Below are 16,077 nucleotides of genomic sequence, written 5' to 3' on the forward strand. Positions count from 1 at the left end.
CACTCAAACTCTCCGGTCATTTTTTTCGCTTTATTGCATTCGCGATTTAGCCTGGTATATTGCGTAATATGGTAAGTTTATTCAAACTATTTGTGGGAAGGAAAATAAAGTTTTCTGCTGAGTTTAAGTGACAATTTATCATTTTTATCGACTATTTCCAGTGTTTTGGGACGGTTTCCTACTTTAACGACCATTTTAGGGCTTCCTACGTGGTGAAAGGTCTTTAGTAACGAGTTTCATTAGTCACTCTCCCCTACAAAAAGATACTTTAAGCAACGGTTAAACAATTCGTCGCTAAAAACCGATTTGGACAACGCCTTTCCCCGGCTACCGACAGCAGTCGACCAAATTTTATAAACGATCCCGGCACAACCTTAAGACAATAAAACTTCAAACCTATCGCAGAAAGTAGACCAGTTAAAAACTAAATTTGAGTTTCAAAGAAACTGTGACTGGAAACCAATAAGCTATGGGGTGTGCTATCCACACACCACTTTTTACTTCTCTCACACCCCTTGTTAATTTCTATCATTTGATCTTTTTTAATTCATCCGATTTGACGGCCGAAAATTAAAAATGTGTGAAAGAAATAAAAAAGGCATATGGATATCACACCCCTAAGCTATATGAAAAGCATAACCACTCCGGTACAAACCACAAAACAACCAGAGAAATGAAGCCGTAACTCACGAATAATATATATTAGTTTTGTTGACAATCGGCGATCATTTTGATCATTCTCTTAAAATTCTCAGTGAAATTCAAGAAACCGCCAATTCAAGGGGATGGGTTCATTTAACAAAATTACAATTAATTTCATGGAGATTTTTCACAAAATAACCAAAATGATTGACGATGGACAATCTTAGAGACCGCTTTTATTGATTTTGAATCTTATGGACCAAAGTGATGAGTTATGCCAATCTCAGAGACTATTTTGGCTAAAAAGCCATTAGTTTCAAAGTAGCATTCATCCATTTTCGGCGTTGGTTATGCTAAACCAACATCATCTTCGCATGAACGAACATATATAATACCTAATAGCAGTCATTCATCTGTGATGTAGATTTTCTCTTCCAGATTTAATGCAGAAAACTATTTTGAAAGCTCGAAATTCATGGGATCGGCACATCGAGAGATGGCCATAGACTTCCATATTGTTGATATCTAATGGAAGATTTGGCACAAAAGGAAGAAAATTGGTTTACAGTACAAGAATAATTGGCTATAAACTATCATCCAATACAGTGCACAAAAAGAAAAAGAAGAACTATAACACAGAAGGCCAGCCACACCTTCCAGACTGCTATAAGATTTGTGACAACTACGCCTTATCACGGTTGGGGAACTTACATAAACATCTTCTTCTCAGATAGTTTGACATAATTCGTTGAAAAGATGCACATGAACCCGACCAAGGCAATGGTGTGATGAATATGCATTCCAATCATACATTGTGAAAACACAAACTTCCAGTTAGTTTGACATAATTCATCTCTTATTCGGAACGCTATAGCAACCAGTTTCATCATACTAGGGCCGTACGCCTCTAAATAGTCTCATTGAGATCGAAAGGAGCATTAACACGAAAAAGCAACAAACAAAAGATTGACTGCACAGACCAAGACATAACTAAGAATTTCAATCGAATTGATGTAAGAAGCAGTCTAGTATCCCTTCAAATTGATGACATCAAACTTAAACAACAGTTTCCATCTAGAAAAAACATAACGATAATCAGATAAAGCGAAAACGCACAGTATTACGTCTCAAGTCTCTGACAAGCAATTTCAACTCTTTTGTGTCCCCGGTCGAGCAGGTCCGAAGTAGTTGGTTACCAATCCCATAATAGCAAACCTGGTATTTGAGATAAAAGAACACAGGAAACAGGAAAGATTTCAGAACATAACCCATGACAAGATTTAGTACTGATTTGGTACTGAGGTGCTTTTATAAAAAGTGGGTATAAAAAAAAGCTGATTTCAAAAAGATGTTTGGTAAACACTTAAAAACAGCTTATTTTCACAGTTTTACGTGAAAAAAAAGTTGAAAACGTGAAGCAGCAAAAATAAGCTTATTCTCGCAGCAAAGCAGAAGCAGTTTTTTTTCAAAGCACAACGGTACCAAATCAGCCATTACAATCCCATCACATCCATTCGAGAATAATAAAATAAACCCATAAATTATGGTGAATACAAGTAGCACTTAAGCCTAACAGAGCTCCTGTTTAAAAATGCTTCTCTAGGAAGCACTTCAGATCATAAGCGCTTTGACTGAAACCGCTTCTATTAGATGCGATGCAAGTAAAAACCGCTTCTATCAGGTTCAATGCAAGTAAAAGATTTTAATAAAAATCTAAGTGGTTCGTGAAGTAGGTGGTTCTTCTAGAAAGCACTTCTGGTTCTAGGTGTTCTTCTAACTCCAAAAGCTGTTAACTTTCACTGCAAAACATTGTCAGAAGCACTTATGTTTATCTGAAAAACGATTTAGCACCTCCAAACAGGCCCAGTATCACTACTTTAAAGAAAAAGCTGAAATTTTTAACTTCCAAATCTCGAAAAATGTTGTTGTAAACACACTACTTTCATGTCCGAATCCCAAATGCTCTGGTAAATTGGTAAATCGGTAAATCGTGCACAAATTTGGAAATTTACTAAAGTAATACAGTAAAAAGTAAATTGGGAACTTACATCATGGCCATGGAGATCTGTTTGAGGTCGTTCTCGATGTTCTTCATGTTCACCAGCGATTGAGCGCAGAATATGATCGCAACCCAAGAGCACAACTTGTACTGCAAATTCATAATTCAAATAATTAATCACACTTCAAATATTAGCAAATTCCAATTAAAAGTAGCAAATCTGCAATCGAGAGAGAGAGAGTACGGACGCGGAACATGACGCCGGCGAGGCCGAAGACGACGGCGATCAGACCGGAATAATCCACTGGAAGATCTTGCGGCGCCACCGCGGACGGCACGTAGCGCTTCGCCGCCGAGGGCTGGCGCGGGTCGTTCACCGTCGATGACATCTCTCTTTTCTCTGGCTCTCGGGCGAGTGTTCCGATGGATCTCTGGCTCTCGCTCGAGTTTTGGTACGTTGGATGTGAAGAGGAAAACAAAGAGTTAAATTATTAGGTCGTGTTTGGTTTGTTTGTTATTGTATGCGGCCCAAAAGTAAAGAAAAACACAGTTTACTCGAACAAGGCCTAAAAAATAAATTGAGAATTTTAACGAAAAGATTTCGGTACTGTTTATTTTAATGAAAATTTTACACTAAAATGTTAATCCTGGTACTATTTATTTTCCCTTTTATTTTTTCTTTATCGTTAAAACTCAAAGTTTTCAAATCTCTTTTATTAATTTTCTTAAAAAAAATTGAATTGAAGATTAACCAAAATTGAACTGAATTGACGAGAAATTTGAATTTTTATTAAAGTTATTTTCTATACGGAATTGGAGAACAAATAAATTGTTTCATATAAGATTAGGAATCACATAAATCGTAATGAAATCAATTTTATTTTGTTTTATATGAATTATTTTATATGCAAACTAGGTTAAATGAGTTAGTAAATTAGAATTTTAGCAATGAATAGAATCTTATATCGAGTATATGACAAAATAATATACAATTTCGTTTTTGTCGAAACCAGGGAATAAAATATCGATATTATCGGCGAAATATCGCCGATAATATCGTTATTTTTACATAGCGATATTTTCAACGTTTACACTTAATTATCGTAATAATATCGCGATAATATCGCTAATATCGATAATATCGCGATATTATCGATATTATCGCGACATTAGCCATAATATCGCCGAGGATCCTCAGTCGTCATCGCAACGGCAGCCGAAGAAGAAATGGGGAGGAGAACTGAAGAAGAAACAAGGAGAGACTGAGGGAGAAGGTGAGTTGCAGAGAAGAGATAGGGGGGAGAACCGAAGAAGAAACAAGGAGAGACTGAGGGAGAAGGATGGAGAAGGATCGATCGAGAGACTGAGGGTGGAGTGCGGCCATGAGGACGAGATGGTGATGGTGATGTTCCTCGCACAGGGAGATGGGTGCGTGCGTGCTGCGGTGCAGATAAGAGAGATGAGGGAGATATGAGAGAGAGAGCCGAGAGGGAGACAGAAGAAAACAGAAAAGAAAACAGAAAGAAGAAGAAAAGAAGAAGGGAGTCACGGGGGACAGAGAGAGAAAAGAGAAGAGTGGAGGGGGGGCTGCCACATGGCCACTTCAGAAAGAAAGGGATCCAATGTTTTGGATCCTGATTGGGTAGTCAAAGAGGACCAATTTGATATATTAAAATGTTTAGGGGATAATTACACAAATATATCTTTATAAATGGGGGTGGGTGTTACATATTGCCCTAAAAAACTCCAAGTAATTACAACATCGTATTAGAATTGTAATTGATCCTTGTTAAATTTGGTTTAGAAATTCTATGTAATTTAGTGATTGTTTCATATTAGGTTTAGATTTGAATTTTTTACTCCATTCAGATTTTAAAGGATTATAATAGATTTAAAAATTTATGAATTTTGATGAAGTTTAATAATTTTTAAAACTTTTATGTAAAATTTTAAGTTAATTCCCTCAAATTTTCAGGGAGCGATTTGAGAATGTTTAAAATATTATGTGAAATATTTCTAATTTTTTCGAGTTTCCCAACTTTTTAAAAATCTCTTCGAATCAATTTCTAAATGAATACATTTGGAATGTATGAATTTCTTAAAAATCATGATCGAATACCCCTTAAACTTTAAAGAATCACTTAAAATCCTGATTAAATGCCCTTAGATTTTTAAGGAGAATTAAAATGTTTATAAGCCCCAATTGGATGTACCGTTTAATTTAACTAATTAACACAACACAACAAAACCAGTTAAGATTACAAATTAACACAAAAGATGACTTGATGCGAGGTCATATCTAAAAAACTTGCCGCAATAAGCCCCACTTGGTGTGTTTAAACTTCTTTCATTAATTACTACATATTTTCTACACTCACAATGTTTGTCAGCTCGCTATATAATCAACTTGATAATGTTAAATCCATCATGCAATGCATTTCCTTCCAATTTTTTGTGATAAACTAATAGATAATTGACTAAATAAACATCCTACAAAGTTTCAATAAAAATTTCCAAGTTTTTCTTACAATTTCCGTGGTTTCCATGTAATTTTTATCGATATCGATATTATCCCGATATTTCCGTGTTTTCAAACTACCGATATTTTCTTCCTTGGTCGAAACAAAATAATATACAACTAATAAGTGAGAGTTTTTATCCTGATTACTGATGTCTTTTGTAATAAAATTGAACAATTAATAAGTGGTTAAGTTTGAACAATATCAATAATGTTGGTGGTTAACCATATTGGCATGTAAGTTTATCATAGTATCATAGTAGTTTATTCTTTCGACAAGTCCTAAATCAGATTTACTAAGCTCGAATTTGTCTTTTTAAGTTGAGCTTTTAAAAAGTTGTGCTAACTCTACCTTAAGAATATTGAATGAAGGCCTTCATAAACTTACATTGACTCTAGTGAATGAATGTTGACTAGGCTTTTGAAAAATAACGTTAGCTCCAGTATAATGACTTGACTGAATCTCGATTTGAGAATTGGTCTCATGTGATTTTGTGTGGGCTACTTATGAGGGGCATGTTAAAGAATATGATTTCACATCGGACATATGATAAAATAATATACAATTAATATATAAGAGTTTCCATCATAATATTACCGAAGTATTTTGTGATAAAACAAAACACTTAGTAATAAATGATTAAGTTGAAACAATATTGATATATTGATCTCTCCGAAAAATTGAAAAATGATGAATTTAATACCTTAGAAATATTTGGAAAAAAAAAAAGAAAAAAAAAGCCCGAAATTTCGTTTAAGAGAAAGTCAATAGTGCCCTTACTGTTATTTATAAAGGAGAAGGGTAGAACTGACATTAAAATGATCAGTACAATTACCAATTTATCCTCCATTCGCGGCTGTTCTTCTGTTCTTCACCAGCCAGAAGCTAAAAGATAAAAAGGGATTTTAACGAAAAGCTTGCAGTATTGTTTATTTTAACGAAAAATCTCATTTTTACACTAAAAAATTAACATGATACTATTTACTTTACCTTTTACTTTGTCTTTTTTGTTATAACTCAAAATTTTCAAACCTTTTTCATTAGTTTTCCAGCTCCTGATACTGTTCACTTTAACGAAAAATCACATTATTACACTAAAAAATCAATATTGATACTATTCACTTTACCTTTTATTTTGTCATTTTCGTTAGAACTCTCAAGGTCTTTTTATTAGTTTTTCTAAACCCTAATATTCAGCCATAAGCTAAAAGATAAAGGAACTTTAACGAAAAACTTCAAGTACTGTTCATTTTAACAAAAAATCACATTTTTACACTAAATTATTTTGTCTTTTTCGTTAAAACTCAAAAAATTTAAACCCTTTTCATTTTTTTTTCTAGCTCCTGATATTGTTCACTTTAAAGAAAAACCACATTTTTACACTAAAAAATCAATCTTGATACTATTCACTTTACCCTTTATTTTGTCATTTTCGTTAAAACTCAAAGTTTTCAAGCAATTTTCATTAGTTTTCCTAAGATACACAAGGTACGCTGAAAGTTATGTAGCATACCATTCAACTACACATCTAAGAATCCTTCCGGGCCTTTGACGTAGTCAAAGGCCGCCTTACAATGAGTCATTCGACATTGCGGAATAACAAATGCTTAACACATAAATTACTACAAGAGGGAACGGTATCAACTCAGCAAACAAGGTACTTAGCCTACAGCATTTTCAGAGATGACAACGTCCTTAAATTTGAGAACACTTACGAAATGACAAAAGGAAGTAAAACATCTAGCAAAGAGCGGCCATATTAGCAAAGGGTCACTCCCGTTTTCTTCTACCGCACTCCTCCCCTTGTTTCTTTCCCTGATTCTCGTTTCATTTATTCAATCTAGAGGGTAGAAATGTAGGGAGGTGTGCATGGGGAGAAAACGGGAGTTCGAAAATCAGCCATGAAAGTAAAACAAAAGCCGAAACCAACATAATGTATGAAGTACTCAAAGCTAACAACAACTTCATGTAATTTTTTGATCCTCAAACTAGTGGCACGCGAGCAGGCAGCAGAATTTAAACTACCCCATTTTATTAAGCCTTCTGTGGATGTCATAAACTACCCAGACTTCTACACAACCAAACCAAAATCAAGGCAAAATTTCTCTTATAACTTATTTCCGAACTTACTACTAAAGTCCCTCTTCTCGTAAATCCCTGTTGCAGAACCTCAACCAATGGATTTCCCATGCCTAAGATTATGAACGAGAATACATGATTACATAAATTATAGAAGTGTGTACAATTTTGAGTAAAGGGACTGCGGTTCTATCCTCCCCCCTTAGCCTAAAAATTGATGGGGCATCACAGTTCCTTTCTAAACTTTCGGAGTATACAGAGACCATCTTATATTTCTTAAAAATGGCATCAATGGCCCATGGTGAAAAGAACTAAAAGTCGCCTTTGCTTTTAAAGGAGACAATCTAGAATTCATTCTTCTCCTACATTCCGATTTGTGTAACTGCTGTTGCGAGCCGTGTCCCATTAAATAAGTTGAAAGATAATGGACACGGGATCACAAGGGATGTGGAGATAAATGGCTGGGGAGGGAAAAATAATAAATTAATAATCAAAGTGAAAGACATTGTACCCTGTCTGGCAGATTTCCAGGCACTCGAAGTCCAGTAACATATTTTTGGGGGCAGGATTTTTGAGCATCAGAAGACGATGAGGCCTCCGGCCCCTCACCTTGTGCCCGCCCGTGAAACTTAGCAAAACGATTGATGACAGAAAACTTCTCAAGATCCTGGCTTTCCACTCTCAAGTCTAAGATTGAGCTTTTCTTGTCCAGTCTGCATCAGTGGAAGAATTACACCAGAGTGAGTGTGAGAGAAAGAAAGGGAGTGAGAGAGAGAACATACAAAAGAACAATAAGATGATAAGAAATGGTATCTTAGAAATTAAAGTTAACTACAATGTGAAAACTAATAATCAGAAACGGTGGTGTGAACAGTGAAGGAAAGGAGAAGGTTGCGGAGGCTACCTCAACAAATCATTTTCCAGACTCCTTGCTTTATCAATAAAGCCTTCCACAACTTTCGAGTGGTATTGATTGCTGACTTTCTCCCGTGTTCTAAGCTTCTCGGGAAAACTATAAATCATATAATGAAGACTGAATGTTAGCATGCAATGAATAATGCAAATTCCACCAATCATCAATTCATTGCCTTAATGGAAAATTTTACATAAATTTCATACAACTCTTACAGGTTTACACTGTCAGGAGGCAATGGAGTTTGAGCATCACTTCCGGAGCAGGATATTGCACTGCAAGCATCACCCAGAGATAATCTAGATGCAATGTAAGCCACACTCTCATAGCATGAGCTAGCATCTGCAGAAAGAACTGCTGCAGAAGGAGGGTGAAGCAGTTGCTGCATAAGCTGTGTAGTCAAGACAAGCCTTCTTTTGAACCTAAGTATTGGCGGTCCATCTTCAGTTATTTCAGTTTCATCTTCCACCTGTCAACCCAACATGAAGCAATTAGAAATTAGACCGCTTAAAAAGAATTACTGTATATCAAAGCTTAATTGTGAGATTAGTGGTTGAACTTGAAACAAACCTTCTCAGCCAGTCGGTTTGTTGAGCGAGCCCAGTCTGCCTCAGCTGCACTGTAAGTATAAACCTTCCATATGTTAGAAATTCATAAAAGAAATAAAAATTAATATTATCTTCTGTGAAAAATAAAAATAACAAAGAACTAAAGTTAAATGGAGCATCTTTCACCATCGAGCAGAGGGTCAAGCAACCCACCTGATACTTAGAAGCCTTTTGGGAAACTCGGTCAGCTCTTTATGCCAAGGTGAAAGTTCAGATGTAGCACTTTTACGCTTCATCGGTCGCTCAACAATTAAACCTTGATCAGCTACATCAGACTGCGACACATGAGGTGAAGGTGATTGCTCACTGGGAGTAGGTATGGGAACTGAACTCTGCAGGGTGGTAACAAGCTTACTAGCATCAGAAGCAGCACTAGCTTGCTCCATTGATTCCCGAGTATGCAGATCATCACCTGCCCTTCCAACAACTGAAGGTTGTCCCATAGCCTTCATAGTGGTTCTCAGTGTATCAGGCATTGCAAAAACTTGCCCATTCTTAAAGGTTCCATACTGTTCAAACCAGGATGGTGCCATCTGGGGGCTAACTTGAGACTGTTCACCTCTAAGAGAAGATGCATTACTACTAGCAGAGAAATTCTGGGAGTTCTGGCGATTTAAAGCAAACATATCCTGACTAGATGCATTTGAATTTTGAGTATCCCCAAGCTTGGATGAAAAGCTAAGCATGTTAGGATCTTTAGAGGGAACTAAAATATGATCAGCTGATGAATCTCTAACCATACTATTATATCCATAAGGAAATTGTGATCCTCCCAGGGGACCCACCTGCTGAGTCTCCACACCTGAATCTGCACCCTTCAACCTCTTCACACTCCGATCACTTCCATCAACGTCTGTAGTTTTCATAGCCTGCACTTGGTCCGGCAAGGAATAACTATGATGCAAACTGTTATTTGGCCTTAAAGAGCGACCGAAAGCTTCAATATCTCTCAGGGTAGCAACAGAGCTTGAAAAGTTATTTGCAATGGATTCTTTTCCCTGAGAGACATTGATATTTTGGGCATTCTGAATGTTCTCAGGTGACGCTTGTTGCCCGGTACTTGGTTTGGATTTTTGCTCTTTCCCAACAAAGCTTTGCACATTCAAAGAATATGCACCAAAGGCAGACGAGCCATTCCCTCTTTCCCGGGTATCTTGTTCATTGAGCTTTGGTGATTCAGCACTTGCTAAAGGTTGCTGAAATGGAACATTGGTCCATACATTAGTCAATACTTTAGAAACGGCACCTTGACGGGACATACCCGATACAACAGAAGGCTGAGAGCCTGGTAGAACATCTGATTTGGGGATTTTGGGGGCAGCAACTCGTAAACCGGATTGATCAGCAACATTCAGTAGGGATGCCTCTGCTTGGTTATTCTGTGAAGTACTTCCAGACAAATCTAGCACTGATTGCAGGGCAGATTGGCTAGTTTGAGATGTGTCACGAGAATCACCCATCTGTTTTGGTCGGAAAGCATGCCTATCAAAAGGTATGTTCTCAGACTGGCTTGCTGTTTCTTGTCCACTTGAACCTGTCATGTGCTGTTTTTCTAGTTGACCTCTTGAAAGAGGAAAACCAGATTTGAAAGCTGCAGAAAAACTTCCCTGAATATTGTACTGTGAAGCCTTACTCCCTGTCTGTCCTGAGGTAACAGAAAGATTATTTCTAATTTCACCTTGAGATGCTTCACAAGAAGAAGGCAAGGTCTGGGCAGATGCTTCCGAGGCCAACCATGTCTGACCCTTTTCTCCTATCTCAGAATGGACAGGGGATGAACTGACAACTACTTGTGAAGAGAACTGAGAAGATGAGGTATGATCTGCAATTGGAGTACGTTGAGATGGAGGAGCCAGCTGTAAACCGAAACCTTGAGAAACAGATGACTGATTTCGCTGCATGTGACCTACAGATCCTTCAGAAGTTTCCACTTCAGGCATCTCCGACGATGTATTCTGATCTGAAGAGCTGAAGTGTGTAGCATTGCCACCCTCCCTTGGTTGGTCCACCTTGTGAAGTAGCTCAAGCATATGTTGACTGCAAGGATTTGAAAATATTAAAGTGTCATCTCATCAAGCAAGTCTATCTATATATGAATTGTACACATGCAGTGGAAAACATTAATTCAACTAAAGAAAAAATATGAATTGTAGCAAAGATAAAATTATTCAACTACCTTGATGGCGCAGCCTTGATTGGGGCATTACTTCCAGTGAATCTGTCAAAGGGAGTAGACGTGCTTGGTACAAAACCTGGAAGCGTATTTTTGGAAGGTGTCTCATCTAAAAGTATTGTGTCACCCTGACAACCAGTTAAACGCACAATTGGGTAGAAAATGTCAACTAAACCTTAATTTTAAAATTACAATAGACAGAAAAACAAATAAGAAGACCTAAAGCAAAAATATTTAGATGAATCAAGAAAATCAAAACGAAAAACTGTGGCATCAATCTCAAATATATTAAAAAAAACAATTGATCACCTTCTCGATTTCCATAGAACTTCTATCAGTGTGACCAATAAATTTTGACTGCCGAAAACTCGATTGGTCACGACTTTTAAAACCTGTAGGTACATTCTGGGACATAGCTTGCGATTGTGTCACATGTTTTTTACCATAAGATGGTTCAACTTCAACATCCACATCCCCCATTGGATGATACTGAAACTTGCGAGTTGCAGGGGGTCTTTGAGCAGCATTACTAGATGATTTTTGTTTGCTTCCAAGAAAAGCAAATGAATCACCAGCATCTGAGGCAACGTTTTCCTTCAAACCACCAATTGGAGCAGGCTGGTGTGCATTAGAGAAAAAAGTATCAGTAGAATTATCTTTTCTATTCACATTCTCCATATCATGCATCTCAACTGCTCTTTTGTCTAAGCCATTGTTCCCTGATGACTCCAAGATTAGACGATTCTTATCCAGATGATGCTGATTTTTCCTCAAAACCTCGTTTCCCTGAGGGTTCACTTGAGAATCAACTGATTTCCAGAATTCATGATTGTCTGCGAGTTGTTTCTGGCTTTCGTGGTGGGCTCTTGCACTGCTGGAATTTGATTTCCCTATATTGTTTGTGCTTGAACCCTCTCTATTCACCAATGGACCTCCAACGGGATATTTTGCATGTTCCATTTCAGAATTTGAGTTCAGAACAGAATCCGTCTTCCATATACCAGCAGCATGGCTCATTTCCTCATGCATGCCTCTCTTACGATCACCGCCTGGTATTGATCGTGATAAAATTTGATTCCCATGATTTTTGAGATTATTACCCATATCTGTTGGCATAGATTCCATAATTTTCCTACCATTTAACATATTAAATGGCTGCCCATCACCATTATTTAACAAAATGCTTTGTTGACGGTTCCATGAACCTGAAATGCTATTTCCATTTATTTCTGTACCTGATAAATGACTACTATTTCCATAATTATGACCACCCTCCACAGGTGGCTTTTGTAGAGAACTGTTATCCAACCATTTACTTCCTTGTTCAGGAACCTGTTGAACAAATCTCTGAGGAGAATCATTCTGAAAGACCTCACCTCGTTCATGCGAAGTTTTAGGTCCTGGTTGCTGAAATCCCTGAACACTAAAAAAACTAGCAGTCGTATTCGCCCTATGGGCATCAGTAGATTGTGGAGAAGCTCTAGACTTCAAGTCGGAGAAAGAGTGCAAGTTATTACCAGCCCAATCAGATTGTTGTTTGTGAGTATCACCAACACTTGAGCGCTGCTGATTCACAATTGGAGGTTGCTGATATCCAAAACTTGGAGGACACCACTCTTCCTGTAGCCCTATATCAGCACTAGAAGTTTCTGCTACTGCAGATTGCATAAGAGCACTCCAACTCCCGCTTTGCAGAGAAGGAAGTCCTCCAAAAACTTCTGTACCATCCAACACACTGGAACCTCCCATTCCCACATCTGTGCTCCTGCCAAAGGCATCCCACAGATTGTCATCTGAACCAAACAAAATCTTTTCCTCAGTTGGATCTAGTGTAGCCACGCTCTGTCCGGATGCAACTTGTGTGACTGCTTTCTCTTGTGATGGTTCTGACAATCCAACTAGTTGTGGCCTCCCTTGGAATTCTTCCAGAGGTTCATTTCTTTGATGGGGATTTCCTTGATTCAAGTTCTCTAAATTAATGCCACTATTCAAACCTTCAGCAGCAGTAGGCCCAAGCATACTCCTGCCTTGAAAATCCTGTCTAGAAACCCGGGGTCCATCTTGCATGCTAACCTGATCTGGAAATGCGGAATATTGATTACCTGGAAACGAATTGTTACTTGCCGACATCTGCTGCATTGCCGATCTGTCCATTTGAACATGAGGATATGAACCCATTGAGCCACTTGTGCTAGTAACTGGAACTCCATATAGAGATTGATCAGCATGTTGAGGAACAAAACCCATCAAGCGTAGTGTGTGGGCTTGTTCAGGGGGCAATACATGTCCACTAGATGCACCCTGAAGAACAGGAGAAGCACCACGCTGCAGCCAGTTTGTGTTACCTGCCACAAGATCAGGTGGCCATTGATTGTTCGATGGCTCATTGATTGGAACACCATTGATCAGAGCTGATGAGTGGTTACCAGCAGCCTGTTTTGTAATGGAGGAAGCCTGATTTGCAAGAACCTGTTGCCTTTCTAGTTGCTGAAGTTGTTGCTGCCTTTGAAATTCTTGAATTTGTGTGAACATAACCTGTCGTTGTAACTGCTGCATGTCACTCATCCCCGATTGTTGCCTAGGCAAAGACTGCATTGTGCTGGGATGTGGACCATTCATGTGCTGTTGACCACCAAAAAAATCAAAACCAATGGGGGATTCTGAAGCTTCTAATCTCATCGAATTATTCTTCTGCTCAGGGCCACTTCCTCTCTGTGATTCATGTGCCGGCAAGCCTCTAGATGTTAAAGTTTGCCGATCAGGTTCTGAATCCACTCCCAAAAAGTTAGCTTCATTCTGCCTTGCTTTAAACATCTGGTGCCCATGCACATAGCCATTCAGGTTTGCCTGTTGATTTTGATACTGAGCTCTGCCAAACTCGGGCCTCACATTTGATTGCATAAAATTCAAACCATGAGGCACATGAAAAGACTGACCACCATGCCCTTTCTCTGAATCTGCTCATAATAAAAGAACAGAGATGTTTAGAAACAGGTGATGGCTCGGGCAACACAAAAACCATTACAACCTTAAAGTAATCTAGAAGTTAGTTTAATAGTACCTGGTTGCTGTACATTATAATTCTTTAAACTTGAATTAACAGGAGCTCCACTTTGTCTCTGGCCCCCAACCCACAGGTTGTTACTAAGACCTGGCCAGTTCCCATCAACAGCCTGAGGATGATGCTGACCCTGTGACAAGTTCTCTTGGCCAAAGAAGTTATGGACCCTGTCTCCAATTTCGTTTCCAGGCATAGATAATCCAGCCACAAATTTGCAGGAGCTAAAGTTCTTATGAGAAAATAACTACCTACGAAAAATATGAATAGAGTTCAGAGCTACCATATTCCGACAATTTTAAGATACCAGAAAATCATATGAAGTTCGACCAAACAAAATTCCATTCAGAAACACACCTTTTTCCAGTATAATTTAGTGCCAATCCAACTGACATGTTCCCAGCCCAAACTACTTATCCTGCATATAACCATGTGACGGTAAGTTATACATCAAGTAGATCATGTATTAGAGGCAGAATTACAGCCATCAGATATAAACATCATAATAATTCCTGTTATCCACATTCAAACTATTGATATTCATCCTGAAACAACTGAGGAATAAAAATTTCCCGCGATCAAAATATGTAAAACTGATATTTAGTAGATCTCTCACTCATATGGTTTGATTAAGTTGCACTATAGGACTGTAATACATGGACTCTTTTCAGAATATTCTATTACCATGTGCATGTATATTCACATTGAGAAAACTCGGGTTCAATTCCACGACAGGTCCATATGGTTTGCTCATTACATTACATTCCTACAAAGATTGGCCAATTTAACAAACCATACAACGCGAGTGTAGGTCAATAATATTCACACGCTCTCAGGTAAATTTAATGGTGGGAAATTGGCCTGCTGTCCAGCAATGAGTTCAACCCTAAATGTAAATAACACAAACGCGTATATCCTACGATAACACACCAAAGCATTAACTAAAATTAAAGACATTTTCACAGAAACAAGTCATACAAACAAGCGAAATGGAATATACAATCGACGGTGTTCCCTGCATTCTCAAGTGCCTCACTCGAAAAAAATGGTCAAGTGGGGAAAACAGGAGGCAATCAGATATGTGCAATTCATCAACCCAACCCACATCTGACACAATAACCTTTTGCTCCAATTGGCTGACTAAAATGCAAGTAGCAGGAAAAAGCACAAAACTTTACGGAATTTTAATCATGTGAAGCCACACTAAACCAATCCAGCCAAATAGTTTCGTTTCCGAAATCAAAAATCCAAAAGTAACAGAAAGTTTTAAAATTTTAGCCGCCAATTCTTTCCTTTCCGGTCCATTTATGAGCAATCAAAAGGAATGCTAAAGCCACATTTATAGCAAAAACACACAAGATCGAAAGCAAAGCAGCGACACTTCAACTGTACAAGCAGCGACGGACCTGCCCAGCCATGGCACGCCAAAACCCTAGCTTAGATTTGAATTACCAGCAGAGATGGTCCGTGCGGAGAGAAAATTAGGGTTTTTTATAAACAAAAAAAAAAAAAAGGGGGGGGAAACTCACAGTGACGCTGCAAGGCCGCCATTGGAGCTGGAAGTTGATCCTCCGAGACTGTCAGATTGAGAAGCGTTAGGGCTCGAATCGGAAAGAGAGAGGAATGTGCGTCTTTGAGCTTCAGAGAGAGAGAGAGAGAGAGACAGATAGAGAGATAGAGAGATAGAAAGTGATCGAAATAGTGCGAAATTTTCAACGAACTGAGGAACAAAACCGAGGTTCGGAACCGAAGCTGAGGTTCGACTGACGAAGCTAGGTGGTTTGGATCCGAAGCTGAGGTTGGGAAAAGGCGGCGTTTTGGGCGAAGGCTTCGGGTGGGCTTTTCTGAAGAGTTGTTGCGGGTTGTGGGAGAGCTAGGTACTTCCGCAATTAAATTGTGCCACGTGGAACTATTGTGTGTGGAGCCCGCAATAAATTGAAAATTCGGGCCAAAAGGAAAGAGAAAATCTTTACATCCCCTTTTTATAGATATTTTAACATAAATATCTAAAAGGATCAGAAAAAAATCCAAACAAAAGAAATTCTCATAATCTATTATTTAGAACTGTTTTAGAAGTACTTTACAA

General features: G+C 38.2%; 2 protein-coding genes and 1 long non-coding RNA gene across 3 annotated transcripts; 1 reads left to right on the forward strand and 2 right to left on the reverse strand.

Moving 5' to 3' along the window:
* Positions 1-1,629: 1,629 nt before the first annotated feature.
* LOC126599628 (protein Asterix-like) lies at positions 1,630-3,137 on the reverse strand. Its single transcript, XM_050266024.1, has 3 exons — positions 2,890-3,137; positions 2,691-2,791; positions 1,630-1,857 (listed from the first exon to the last, which is right to left on the reverse strand). Exons 1-3 carry the CDS (start codon positions 3,028-3,030, stop codon positions 1,791-1,793), a joined length of 309 nt encoding a protein of 102 aa, XP_050121981.1. The 5' UTR covers positions 3,031-3,137; the 3' UTR covers positions 1,630-1,790.
* Positions 3,138-3,652: 515 nt separating this feature from the next.
* On the forward strand, positions 3,653-4,547 carry LOC126599630 (uncharacterized). The gene is made up of 2 exons (XR_007615212.1): positions 3,653-3,915; positions 3,981-4,547. It is a non-coding gene; the product is annotated as an uncharacterized LOC126599630 (long non-coding RNA).
* A 2,811-nt stretch (positions 4,548-7,358) lies between these two features.
* LOC126599613 (uncharacterized) lies at positions 7,359-15,687 on the reverse strand. Its single transcript, XM_050265999.1, has 10 exons — positions 15,521-15,687; positions 14,349-14,409; positions 13,995-14,242; positions 11,243-13,890; positions 10,937-11,061; positions 8,914-10,797; positions 8,723-8,771; positions 8,368-8,621; positions 8,144-8,251; positions 7,359-7,952 (listed from the first exon to the last, which is right to left on the reverse strand). The coding sequence occupies exons 3-10, from the start codon at positions 14,185-14,187 to the stop codon at positions 7,730-7,732; spliced, it is 5,484 nt and encodes a 1,827-aa protein (XP_050121956.1). The 5' UTR covers positions 14,188-14,242; positions 14,349-14,409; positions 15,521-15,687; the 3' UTR covers positions 7,359-7,729.
* Between the last annotated feature and the right edge of the window lie 390 nt (positions 15,688-16,077).

Source organism: Malus sylvestris, chromosome 14 (genome assembly GCF_916048215.2).
Source record: "Malus sylvestris chromosome 14, drMalSylv7.2, whole genome shotgun sequence".
In the NCBI taxonomy this organism is placed as follows: Eukaryota; Viridiplantae; Streptophyta; class Magnoliopsida; order Rosales; family Rosaceae; genus Malus; species Malus sylvestris.